This window comes from Physeter macrocephalus, chromosome 8 (genome assembly GCF_002837175.3).
Source record: "Physeter macrocephalus isolate SW-GA chromosome 8, ASM283717v5, whole genome shotgun sequence".
Classification (NCBI taxonomy): Eukaryota; Metazoa; Chordata; class Mammalia; order Artiodactyla; family Physeteridae; genus Physeter; species Physeter macrocephalus.
Window position 1 is genome coordinate 237,252 of NC_041221.1, and position 14,140 is coordinate 251,391.

The 14,140-nt window shown below is 36.3% G+C and overlaps 1 protein-coding gene across 1 annotated transcript in view; it reads right to left on the reverse strand.

Annotated features, from left to right (window-relative positions):
- The window catches only part of LTN1 (listerin E3 ubiquitin protein ligase 1), a 65,390-nt gene that overhangs the window by 48,174 nt on the left and 3,076 nt on the right, over positions 1–14,140 (reverse strand). The window contains exons 2-6 of the mRNA XM_024120167.3: positions 11,996–12,199; positions 11,375–11,473; positions 10,643–10,873; positions 8,008–8,060; positions 7,109–7,289 (exon numbers count right to left, since the gene is read on the reverse strand). Coding sequence (XP_023975935.1) covers positions 7,109–7,289; positions 8,008–8,060; positions 10,643–10,873; positions 11,375–11,473; positions 11,996–12,199 — 768 coding nt within the window. The remainder of the gene's footprint in view (positions 1–7,108; positions 7,290–8,007; positions 8,061–10,642; positions 10,874–11,374; positions 11,474–11,995; positions 12,200–14,140) is intronic.

A 14,140-nucleotide genomic window follows, 5' to 3' on the forward strand; every position in this document is an offset into this window, starting at 1 on the left:
ACAAACACATGAAAGAATGCTCAACATCATTAATCATTAGAGAAATGCAAATCAAAACTATGAGATATAATCTCACACCGGTCAGAATGGCCATCATCAAAAAGTCTACAAACAATAAATGCTGGAGAGGGTGTGGAGAAAAGGGAACCCTCTTGCACTGTTGGTGGGAATGTAAATTGATACAGCTACTATGGAGAACAGTATGGAGGCTCCTTAAAGAACTAAAAATAGTACTACCATATGACCCAGCAATGCCACTTCTGGGTATATACCCTGGGAAAACCATAATTCAAAAAGAGTCATGTACAACAATGTTCATTGCAGCTTTATTTACAACAGCCAGGACATGGAAGCAACCTAAGTGTCCATCAACAGATGAATGGATAAAGAAGATGTGGCACATATATACAATGGAATATTAGCCATAAAAAGAAACGAAATTGAGTTATTTGCAGTGAGGTGAATGGACCTAGAGTGTGTCATAAAGAGTGAAGTAAGTCAGAAAGAGAACAAATACCGTATGCTAACAGACATATATGGAATATAAAAAAAAAAAGTTCTAAAGAACTAGGGGCGAGATGGGAATAAAGACACAGACCTATCAGAGAATGGACTTGAGGATATGGGGAGGGGGAAGGATAAGCTGGGACAAAGTGAGAGAGTGTAATGAACATATATACACTACCAAATGTAAAATAGATAGCTAGCGGGAAGCAGCCGCATAGCACAGGGAGATCAGCTTGGTGCTTTGTGACCACCTAGAGGGGTGGGATAGGGAGGGTGGGAGGGAGGGAGATGCAAGAGGGAGGAGATATGGGGATACATGTATAGGTATAGCTGATTCACTCTGTTACAAAGCAGAAACTTACACACCATTGTAAAGCAATTATACTCCAATAAAGATGTTAAAAAAAAAGAATATATCAGAACACATTTGGCAGAAATTATCAAAAGATTGTTGTAAATAATAAAAGAATTGATTAAAATTTAAAAAAAAGAACAGAAGTTCAGAAGAGTTGCTGGATACAAAATTAACGCACAAGAGCATAGATTTCCTATACAGCAGTAGAAACAGAATAGAAAATGGAATCAAAAAAGGAAACCCATTTTATAATAGTAACAAAAAACCATGAAGTCATGTTCAGTATGGAGTATATTATAAAATGCTATTCCAGGATGGCAAGGGCCTAATATAGGCTAAATAATTTTGAAAAAGAAGAACAAAGTTAGAGGGTTTCAGGACTTACCGTAAAACAGTAATAATCAAGAAAGTATGGTACTGGTGTAAAGATAGACATAAAATGTAATGGAGTAAGAGTCCAAAATTTAAATCTCATATGTTCAACTGAATTTTGCCACAGGTGCCAGGGTGGTGGGGTTAGGAGGAACTGGTAGTCTTTCAAGAAATGGATACCTATATGAAAAAAAATCTGACTCTCACCTTTATGCCATACACAAAAATTAACTCTAAATAAACCTAAATTATAAAACTTCTAGTATAAAATATAAAAAAATCTTTGCAACCTTCAAGTAGGCAAAGACTCCTTATATAAGAAATCAAAAGTATGAAGTGTAAAAAAAAAAAAAAAAAAAAGATAATTGGGACTTTAAAACACCTACTCTCCAAAAACCATGGAAAAAAAGTGAAAAGGCAAGCCACAAACTACAATAAAACATTCATGATACTTTACCTGACAAAATACTTGTATTCAGAATAACTAAAGCATATTCATAACTCAGAAATAAAAACTAAAAACCCAACTTAAAAATAGGCAAAAGAGGGCTTCCCTGGTGGCGCAGTGGTTGAGAGTCCGCCTGCCAATGCAGGGGACACGGGTTCGTGCCCCGGTCCAGGAAGATCCCATATGCCACGGAGCGGCTGGGCCCGTGAGCCATGGCCACTGAGCCTGTGCGTCCAGAGCCTGTGCTCCGAAACGGGAGAGGCCACAACAGTGAGAGGCCCGCGTACCGCGAAAAAAAAAAAAAAAAAAAAAGGCAAAAGAATATCAAGTAGTGATAGACTGATACACTGATCTTCCTGCAAAGAACAACTATAGACTCTGTGAACCCAACACAAAAAAACTATCCAAGGGCTCTGAAGACTGAAATACACATTTTGGAGGGGGTATCATAACTTGGAGTAAGCAATCACACATACTGAGTTCCCATTTTGTGCAGTTTTGCCCTGAAGGTGGACGCAGTCCCCACCACAGAGGCACTGGGGCAGCTACAACCGCAACAGAAAGCCTGACATCCCTCTAGTTGGAGGAACTGAAAGAACCAGGAAAAGGAGCCCAGGGTAACCAAGATGGCAAGAGAGTAGTAGGGAACTCCAGAAAGAAGAGAACCCCCACGTTCTGTTTAAACAGTCTAAATCTACAGTTGACACTTGAACCATGCCCACTGCAGGAATGAGAGTTTGTTGAGTCTAACCAAGTTGATTGCCCACTAACACAAAGACATCAATGCCCTTTGGAGCAATATAAAATAATCCGGTCTCCAAAACATAACACTCCAGGATACAATCTAAATATTTATGTCTAGAATGCAATCTAAATATTTACGTGTAGGATACAATCTAAAATCCCTCAACATACGAAAGCCAAGAAAATGTGATTCCAGATGTTATTATCAGACATGTACTTTACGGCAGCTATTATAACTATACTCAGTGAGGTAAAGAAAAATATGCTAACAATGAATGAAAAAATAGGAAACAGATACATGTCGTTATACATTTGTCCAAACCTACAGAATATACAACATCAACAGTGAACCCTAATGTAAATTATGGATTCTGGATGATAATGATGTATCAACGTAGGTTCATCAACTGTTTAAAAAAAAAAAAAAGCAGGTACCACTCTGGTGAGAGGATGTTGATAATGGGGGAAGCTATGTATGTGAGGGGCAGGAGATATATGGGAAATCTTGGTACTTTTTCCTCAATTTTGCTGTGAACCTAAAACTGCTCTTAAAAAAAGTCTTAAAAAAGTAGAAAATTTCATCAAAGAAATAGAAAATACAAAAATCAAGTTGAAATTTTACATATAAAAACTACAACATATTAAATTAAAAATGAGCAAAAGGGTTAAACAGACACCTCAAAAAAATAGAAGATAGGGAATTCCTTGACAGTCCAGAGATTAGGACTCAGCACTTTCACTGCTGGTACCCTGGTTCAATCCCTGGTTGGGGAACTACGGTCCCGCAAGCCAAGTGGTGCAGCCAAATAAAAAAAAAAAAGAAGAAGAAATACAAATGGCCAATAAACACATTAAAAGATGTTCCATACCATTAGCCATCAAGGAAATGCAAATTAAAACCACAATGTAAAGTCTCTACCCCAGAGGTCAGCAAACATTTTCTTTAAAGAGCCAGAAAACAAATATTTTAAGCTTTGCAAGCCATACAGACTGTGTTGCAACTACTTTGTTCTGCTATGTTAGCACAAAGCAGCCACATACAATACAAAAACGATTTACAAAAACAGGTCAGGTGTGCCAGATTTTGACCCATGAGCTGTAATTTGCCGATCCCCGATCCCACACCCAAGAGAATGACTTAAAACAACGGACAATATTGAAGTAAAGATATGGAACTAAAAATCTCATACACTGCTGATTAAGAGTGTAAAACAGTATAACCACTTTGAAATACTGATACAAGCAACAACAAAGAATCTTAAAAACATTACGCTGAGCAAAAGAAGCCAGATACAGGGTGGTCCAGTGGTTAGGACTCTGCACTCTCCCTGGAGAGGGCCCAGGTTCAATCCCTGGTTGGAGAACTAAAATCCCACAAGCTGTGTTGCACGGCAAGAAAAGAAAAGAAAAGAGAAGAAAAGAAAAGAAGCCAGATACAGAGCAATATATGGCTCCATTTATATGAAAACCTAAAAAAGACAAATTGAATCTGTAGTGACAGAAAAGTAGATAAATAGTTGCCTAGGTTAAGGGAGAGGATGACTTGCACGGACACAAGGAACCAATTTTGGGTGATAAAGATGTTTTACTTCTTGATTGTAGTGGTTATGTGGGTATGTACATGAAGATGAATGTATACTTCTGTCAAATCTTCAACTGTAAGCTTAAAATGAATGCATTTTATTGTATGTAAATCATACCTTAATAAAATGTTTAAAAAGTTATTCTAGGATATTTTTTAAATACCTATTCTGAATAAATTGTGAGATAATTATAACATCAGGTTCAATAACCTAAAAACAGCAAGTCTCCCCAAATCATTCAGTGGAACCCCAATCAAAATTCTAGTTAGATTTTTTTTTTTGAGGAATTAAATAAATTTACTTAAATTTATACAGAAGAATAACATTCTAAAACAACTTAGTCTTGAAGATGAAAAAAAGAGTGCCTCACCTGAGCAATTATTAGGACATACCATAATGTCATTTTAACAGTGGTACTGGCATAAGAAGAAACAAAGACTAATAGATCAGAAGATAGAGTTTTGAGAAAAACTCATGAACATATGGGAACTTAATATACCATAATGGCAGGACCATAAATCAATAGAGAGAGAATGAACAGTTTAACTAGGTGATGTTAGGAAAAGTGGCTCACTGTACATGAAGAGAAATGTAACTAGATCTCCACTTAACACCACACAAAAAGGTGGGTTATTGATGGATTAAAAACTTCATATGAAAGATAAAACTAAAGAGATTAAAAGATCTAACTGTTAAGAAAGATATAACTATTAAAAAAGAATACAGCTGTTTAAAAAGATATAACTATTAAATATAACAATATTTTTATGGCTTAAAAGCGAGAAAGGGGGGCTTCCCTCGTGGCGCAGTGGTTGAGAGTCCGCCTGCCGATGCAGGGGACACGGGTTCATGCCCCGGTCCGGGAGGATCCCACGTGCCGCGGAGCGGGTGGGCCCGTGGGCTGTGGCCGCTGGGCCCACGTGCCGCGGATCGGCTGGGCCCGTGGGCTGTGGCCGCTGGGCCTGCGCGTCCGGAGCCTGTGCTCCACAATGGGAGAGGCCACAGCAGTGAGAGGCCCGCGTACCGCCAAAAAAAAAAAAAAAAAAAAAAAAAAAAAAGTGAGAAAGGCCTTCATAAGGCAAAATCAGTGGTTTTGATTACATCAAAATTAAGATTTCTTTATAAAAGAGGACACATGAAAGGTGACAGAATGGGAGATTATTTACAATGTCTAAAAATGACAAAAGGACTAATATTTAAAATATACAAGGAACTCCAGTAAAATAAGAAAAAGAGAACTCCAATAGAAAAAAAGGGGGGAAAGATATGAATAAGTAGTTTACAGAGGAAACATAAAAAACTAAAAAGCTTATGAAGAGGTGTTAAAAGTCACTAGTTAGCAGAGTACTTAACATTAAAGAAAGGTATCATTTGAACTCCTAACTAGACTACTGAAAAATAGGAAGTTGAATGATGCCCAGTCCTGGCTACAGTATAAGGATATATAGTAGTCATCATGTATTGATAGTTGAGCCTAGACTAATGCAGCCAATCAGGTAAGCAATCTGGCACTACTTCAGAAAATTAAGTATGCCTATACTCTTTGACTCCGCAATTCAGAAATTAAGAGAATTTCAGAAAAAGAAATTCTCACAGATCTGGGAAACATGAGTGAAGATGCTCACTGCTGCCTTATTTGTGAGAGCAGGGAGTCAAAGGCAATCAGGGTCTCTATCACTGGGGAAGTGAACAGGTAAAATGGAATGAATGCAAAGTTCTGAATACTACACATCAGTTAGAAGCCATGGGCCAGATATACACAGAGGAATGTAATGGATTTAAATATCTTAGTACTTTTTAAAAAACTACTGGGACTTCCCTGGTGGTCCAGTGGGTGAGACTCCGTGCTCCCAATGCAGGGGGCCTGGGTTTGATCCCTGATCAGGGAACTAGATCCTGCATGCATGCCACAACTAGGAGGTCGCATGCCGCAACTAAAAGACCCTGCGAGCTTGGGACTTCCCTGGTGGAGCAGTGGTTAAGAATCTGCCTGCCAATGCAGGCGACACGGGTTCGAGCCCTCGCCCAGGAAGATCCCACATGCTGTGGAGCAACTAAGCCCTGCGCCACAACTACTGAGCCTGCGCTCTAGAGCCCGCGTGCCGCAACTACTGAAGCCCTCGCACCTACAGTGCAAGGAAGAGTAGCCCCCACTCGCCGCAACTAGAAAAAGCCCACGCGCAGCAAAGAAAACCCAACACAGCCAAAAAAACTAATTAATTAATTAATTAATTTAAAAAAAGATCCCGCATGCCGCAACTAAGACCCGGTGCAGCCTAAATAAATAAATAAATAAATATTTCTTTAAACAAACAAACAAAAAGTACATGTATAAAAATTTTTTTAAAAAACTACTATGTAAAAAGCAATAAAATGGGATGAAATAGAACACAGTATCATTAGTATCATTTATGTGAATTAAAAACACATGCAAAAAGGCTGTGACATGCCTAACAGAGAAAATTAGATAAACTTCATTCAGGCATGATGTCTAGTGCTGTTGTGTGGGAATTCAAAGTTAGTGAATCAACAATATACATTAAATAAGGTGTCTTTAAACAGACACACATAAAACAAGGTTATGTACCGACCAACTGTCAAAAATGTCGTGACAAGACTAACAGGAGCCTCATCCTGCATTTCCCCTAAGAGCGATGCTTCGGTATTCACTAACTCAGTGTTCGTGGGCTTCACAGAATATAATCACAGTAAGTAATGAGAATCGACTGCACAGACGAAAGCACATACATTAATCACACTTAGAACGGGCAGCTGGTGGAGGTGGAAAATGGAGACAGACAGACAAAAGTGAAAAAATAAATACATTACAAGGAAGAGACTTGCACACACCCAGCAGTTTTAAGGTGCCATGAACAGAGGAAGATGATGATTCAACTCTGAATCTGAGGTCCAAACAACTAAATTAAAAAATGAAAATACAAGAACATTCTAGTAAGAGAGGTAATTCATAATTCAGTCCCGTCACAAAAATGTGTCTGCAGAATTTTAAACAATAAACATGAAGCCTAAATAAAAAATAACAAGATCAGGGGAGAAAAAGGAATCAGAGGAATGTTAAAATAAAAAAGATTAAGATACCTGAGGTATACTGTGTTTTCCATACTTCCAAAACTTATTCTGTGATAAAAGAGATTTAAATTTCTCCTCCAGAGAATCAAGCTCATTATCAGGTAGGAGGCAAAGCAATTTTTTCAATGCCAATAAGGAACAAGTTACAACCCGATAGAATTTAGCTTCTCTCTCTTCCTCTGGAATAGTTCTTGATGTAAAAAGAAAATAAATACATATAAGGATTGAGAATAAGACAAACTACATATTCAGCACTTCTATTTTAAATGTTTTATCACTGAATATCTACCAAAGTTGCTTTATCTCTATATTCATTCTCCCTGTGCCAAACCCCCGCAAAATGCCAATATACATAGAATTTTAACCACATATTATTCGAATAATACAAGGTGGTGAAAATAAAGAGTTATGGCTTGAAATAAGTGTGCATGTACACTTCTCTCAGTAGCAGTTAACTGGATGATTAGAGAATAAATAACACTGCACCTAAGAGTACTTTCCCTTACAGACTCTTAATAGTTTGATTAGAACACAAGAGTAAAAAGTAAATGGTACATCTTACTATTCTTACAATAGAACTATTCATAGTTCTTCAACTCTTTTCATCCAGACCTTAAAATGGTTCCTGCTATGACTGTCAACAGGCAAATGTGGAAAAAACCTAAAAACATCTCTTTGTAAAAGAACCAAACACATGCGCTCCCAGATAATTCAAGTTAAGTAGCGGGACAACTTGCAGGTAAAAGCACTTAAAACAGCACCTGGCAAATAGCACTATATTAAGTATTTTCACCTCTACATGTAGCATCCCTTTTTTAAAAAATGTCACATTGAAATTATTATCTTATTACCTATGAGTGAAACATAGTTTCACTTAATCTGAGTTACACAGAAACAATACAACTTACTGTGGGTCACTGAGTGTATCAGGTGTTTCTTTTATAAGATGATCCTGCAGCACCTATAGAGGGGGGAAAAATGCCATAGCCTTGAGATTTTATTGAATCGTCAGTGGTGAAGAGACAGAACATAAACTTAATCTTAACTAAAAGTTTTTATCCCCTTTCTCACAAAAGTAGCAAAATTAAGTAGCAAAACTAAAAGGTTTGAATTTTACCAATTTTTTTCCCCTATCGATCCCCAAGGTTGGCACCTGCTGGGGTAAAGAAGGATAAGGTACTCCTCCCAAACACCTCCAGTTTCCACTGAGAGGAATTTTCCCTTCAATACTCCTGGCCTCTTGCTTCTCCATTCCTCTTGCACACAGCAGTGAAGTGAATGGGATGTCCGATTAGTAAGTTTGGGAGTGAATTAGGCTCTGCTTTCCTCGCCCCTCTTTTTTGAGCACCGCCCTGCTCACAGAGAACACACATTGTGCTCCGCTCCATCATGGAGGAAGGTTTAAGGTTCCATTTGAAATGCTGAGTAAGTCTGCTTACTTCTGGGGTAGAGTACTAGCAAGTCCACTGTTCCAGTATCAATTTTATCAGCAATAATAATAACCAACATTTACTGAGTTTTTCCATTTACCAAGTACTGCTTTGAGCACATTCCATGCATTAACTAAATCCTCAAAACAACTCGATGAAGTACAAGTTAATTCCTACTTTAACAGATGAGGAAATGTAAACACAGAAACTTGCCCGTGGTCAAACACCCCAACTAATGGCAGAGTGGACTAGAACCCAGTGGTATGACCCAGAGCCCGTGTTCTCTTACAGACACTATGACATTTTGATCTCATTTGCCTAACTCCTCTCTAATAAATTTGTTTTGAACTTAGGAAAGTTCAAACCCAATATTTGTATATCTGTGACACATCCAACTAAAGGTAAAATAATGGAGAAAATAATCCACATATCCAATGATCAGTTACCCATCCATAATAAAACCAAGAACAAAAAACCAACCAAATAAACAAAACTATGAAAAGCCAAATTAATTATCTCAAAATCCATTTTCTAAAACTCTTAAGTGTCCAAACTCATGATACTTCACTCATAACATTCATCACTTGATATTTTAAAGAAACCAATGATATTTAATTTACAGTTGGGATAGAGAACTCCCTTTGAGAGCATGATTAAACCTACAAACCCTAGGGAATTCCCTGGCAGTCCAGTGGCTTGGACTCAGCGCTTTCAAGGCTGGGGCCCCAGTTCAACCCCTGGTCCGGGAACTAAGATCCTACAAGCCACACGGTGCAGCCAAAAGAAACCACACAACTACAAACCATCACCCTAGAAAAACAACTCTGGTACAACAGAAAAATAAAGAATGTAAGAACCAAGAACTTAAAGGGGGAACTAGAATATGTGTGTGTGTGTGTGTGTGTGTGTGTGTGTGTGTGTGTGTGTGTGTGTGTGTGTGTATGTGTGTGATCAGATAGGTAAGAAGGGATCACATCATGCAGAGCCTTGTAGGCCAAGATAAGAAATCTGGACTTGTAAGTATAATGGGAAGCCACAGAAAGGTCGACTAACTGGAAGGAGGGAAGCAGGGAGAAAATGAGGGAGGAGGAGGAGGGAAGATGTTTAAGTAGGATTATACATAGGGTGCTATGGAAATATGAGTACTAAATAAAGAAATAAAGGCAAGCATTATCTTTTTTTAAAAAATTTTTACTTCTCCTCAATGGACTCACAGTCCATCTATTTTTATTTCTTGGTATAATACTAACAAATTAGCGTCTAGTTTTTTCCAGTCCGTATATCAGGAATAGCAAATAAGGAGAGAAAAAATGAGGAAGGACAGTATTGTGTACAAACTAAAAGCCACAAAAGTTATGGCTGATATCGGCCTGGCAAAACTGCTGGCCAAGTGTTGGAGAAATGTATATCTGTTAATGGGAGTACAAATTTGTATGGCCCTTTGAAGGGCAGTTTATCCATATCTATAAAAAATTTAAACTCTTTGACCCAACATACAGTTACTAGAAGTTCTGGTAACTCCCATTCCTACAGGGTATGAAGAAACCTATTCAAGAATGTTCACTGAGGCACAGGGTTTGTTATCATAAAAAACCGGGTAAATAAATATTTTTTAAAATAATAAATAAATAAAACTATTCTTAAAAAAAAACTAGGGAAAAATCCCAAATGTGTATTAAAATGAAAGAAGTTAAATAAACTGTTGTATATCTATATATACAAAGGAATACCAGGATGAAACAGATCTGTATATATGTATTGATTTGGAAATATGAGGAAAAAAAGTTTAGATTGGATTTTTAGATGTATTCTTTTTTTAGATTATATATTACAAAGCACATATCTAAATTTTTTTAGATACTGTAAATTAAAACATTAAAATAAACAGGGAAAGCTTAAATCATTCAGAAAGATCCAATCCAAAAAGTTAATTATGTTTAAAAAGCCAAAATGGTCAACTTTGATAAACACCATTTAAAAAACACAATCTTCCACTGAAAATATTTCACTTCTCATACCCTCACAATGCTAGGTAAAAGAGCTGCCTTTGTAATACGCCTTATATCCCTTAAATACTTTAAAAAATAGATACAGAATGGTTCCAAGGACTTACACTTGTAATTTCATCTTTACAAAATGCTATGGCTTCAGGTTGCTTGCTTGGAGGGAAAGCTGCTTCAAAAGCATCTTTTGCTGCAGATGCAGCTGGTGTGTAAGTATCACACTGAGCCATTAGCCAATAGCCCATTAAACTTTTTAAGTAAGGAGCCAAGTGTTTCTTAACTTTAAGGATAAGTTTTTCAAAAGCTTGCTGTGTGGCTTCTCGAACCCGGCGGTCATGATCCTATTGAAAATATAATATGGTTTAAAACAGCTCTAACCCACAAAAATAAATACTGACATTTCTGGGTATGCGATGAAGACCCATTAATAAGAATTCACCTATGCACAAAGCTAAACTAAAATCAATAATTATATTAAAAAACTGATTAATTTTTCCTTTTCCCAATAAGATAAAAATGACTGTACTCAAGACAGAGTCAGGGCTAAGCCTGGAATAAATAAGCAATTCATTCTCATTCTTCTGCAGCAAGTATACAAAGAAATTACATTGTCAAAATTTACTATGACTTAAAAGTATCTAGGTAATTCTATAGTAAGGACCTAACAGACTCCTTTTTACAACCCAACATGATCCAATCTGCATAATAATATTGACATAACATTCCATAACCCTCACCAAAAATAAATCATATAAATTTGATAGTCCCCACAACTTCAACCAAAAACAAAAAACAAAACAAAGAAAACAACAGAAATAAACTAGTCAAGTCTTAATACTTACTAGTGAAATTTTGCAGAAAATTCTTGGCCAATATGGAAGAACTCCTTTTACAATTTCCGTGTCTCTCTCTGTACACATGGTTCCAAATTCCTGCATAGCCTAAAATAAATTATTAAAATCGTTAAGGATCAACAGCCATAATATTGGCTGTTGATTATATTTATGCTGTTCTAGAAGCTTAGTCTATTTTATGTAACGTGGGAATACACCATCCCTGTTTGTGCCATATGGGACTAATATGAAGAGTTCCTTTATAGGTTACTATGGTAGAAACTTTTCAGTTGTTTTACAAAATATATAAAACGTACACAAACCAAAAAAAAACCATTTAAAATTACAGAGTCAAAATTACATTACTTAATAGGAAAAAATGTAAAGTCAGAATTCCAAAGTGATTCTAAACAGTGCAGAACAACAAACTAACTTATAACCCAGAAGATAAGTATAACCTAAAGTCTGTGTCAGAAAAAAGTACAATTGTAAAAGTACTTATTAGTGACAATTCTTGATTTAAAAGTACTTATTAGTGATGATTCTTCATTCTTATTTACATAAAATATGCCAATAACATTTTAACAAAAAGATTTTCTTGATCATTTTAATGAAAACAATAAAACTTGCTTTAAGTTTTGTCGTGACATCTTTCTTTGAAAGTTTCCGCAGCACCATTCGGAAATCAGAATCCACAAGACTGTCTATTTCTTCAGCTCCTTGAATAGCAGGAACATAGCCTAGGTCACTGTGAAATGTTCCAAAACCAATAAATCCAGGCACTGTTCCCTGTTCCTTGGCAAGGAGTTCTGCAGCTCGGCCACTGTTTGAAGGCTGGTAAGAAAGTAGGGAGAAAAAAAAGTCAGAGTCAAGGAAGAGTTCAAAATTTAACTTTGAGTTCTTTGGAGTAATTACTTGACAATTCCCACAATGAAGCAAACTTCTATTTGAGGACTTTTTCCCCCTAGCCTATGCATCTATTGCAATGTTCGCCAAAGATAAATATTTTTGTCACCAAGAACTTAACAATAATGATCCTAGGAGCTATTTCCTAGTTTCCTAAACATCAGAACCATGTTTTTAAAGTTGCGATTACAAGCCATTAGAGGCTCATGATATCAACTTAATGGGCCATGACAACATTTTAAAGAAATAGAACAAAATTTTAAAAATCAGAATTCATCACATATGGTAAGAATAAGTACTGTTTCATGAAATTTTTTATTTCCAACTTTTGTATAAATAGTATGTATACACACATATGTATACTGTGTAGTGATGCAAAATTAACTCATAATGGATATCTTTTCATTCATCCACTCATTCAACAAATATTTATTAAGCAACTACCCTAGGACAAGTCTAATGATAGCAACTTCTAGACCAGGAGTTCCTTGTGGGCAGACACACTCATTTCCACATACCCAAAGCCTAACCAAATCTCTTTGGGCTAAAATGGTTACAAATTACATTAGTATGTACATAAAAATCAATACAATGATCAGGATATAAGATACACTCCTTTGTTTTGAAACACAGTCAGTGGCTTGTTTGATTGATACACAATATAGTAGCTTCCAGTACTAAAAATTAAAGGATTCTTTGTGACAAAGAAAGAAAATACTTGAACTGTTGAAAGAAATTAATGTATTCATTGTCACCTAATAGGAAAATGCCTCAGTTCAATGTCCAGGATGACATCACAGCCATCTAAACTCATCTATTTCTTATTCCTCCGTAAGAATGTCTGAAGATCCAAATGTGTCATTCAGTTTGTTCATACCTAGCAAAATTGTGTTTGGGAAAATCATTTATCAAGGAATAATAATCTGTACTACTTTCTAAACTGAAATGAGTGACCAGAAATGAAAATGATGGACTAGATATTTTTTCAAAACAATAGCACTTGGCCTAATTTCAAAAAAGGTTCTCTATTTTAAAACATAATTAAAATGAACTAACATTATTCAGTTTACCTTTCTCAATATTGATACATGAATAAAGAGCTACAAAGGAAGTTAGTGAATTATAATTCTGAAAACTATGATGACATTAAGACACTGGAATTTTACCTATAATCTCATGTGTATACAGTTTTATTATGAAACAGAATAATGAAACAGTATAAAAAGCTAAAAGCTAAAGGAGTCAACGCTGAATTCTGAACTGACCTGAAGACCAGAGCTGACAGTGATAACTAGGTAAAGAAAAGGTATCAGATGTCCAGTTTCACAGAAACAAATTATTTTCAACTAATTGTATCTTTTTTCAATGTCTACTTTGAACTTAAAATGTAGTTACTGTTTCTTGTTACTTTCTCCACTGTACGTTAGATGCTCATACCCACAGTTCAAAAATTAAGAACCTCGATACTATTTCTGGCAGTTAATTTTCTTACACTACACCTACTTCATTCTTCTGTGCCTGGCTTCTAGAGGTATAATATTTGAGGTGGCAATCCTGAGTCTACAGTTTAAAGACCAAATTCAGGAAGCTTTCGGGATCTTTCACCATCTGGCCTCGACCTCTCCAGTCATCTTTCTAGCACTTTTTTCTTCCCTTGTCCCACTTCCTCCTCCCTGCTCCCTTTTGTTCCCACCATTTATGTTCTAGTTCCAAACTCAATACAAAGTTCCCTGAATATGTCATGTCTTTTCACAATCTGGTCTTTTTATTCATTTTTTTCAAACAGCAAACACGTTTCTTTTTTTGTTAATTTTTATTGGAGTATAGTTGATTTACAATGTTGTGTTAGTTTCAGGTGTACAGCAAAGT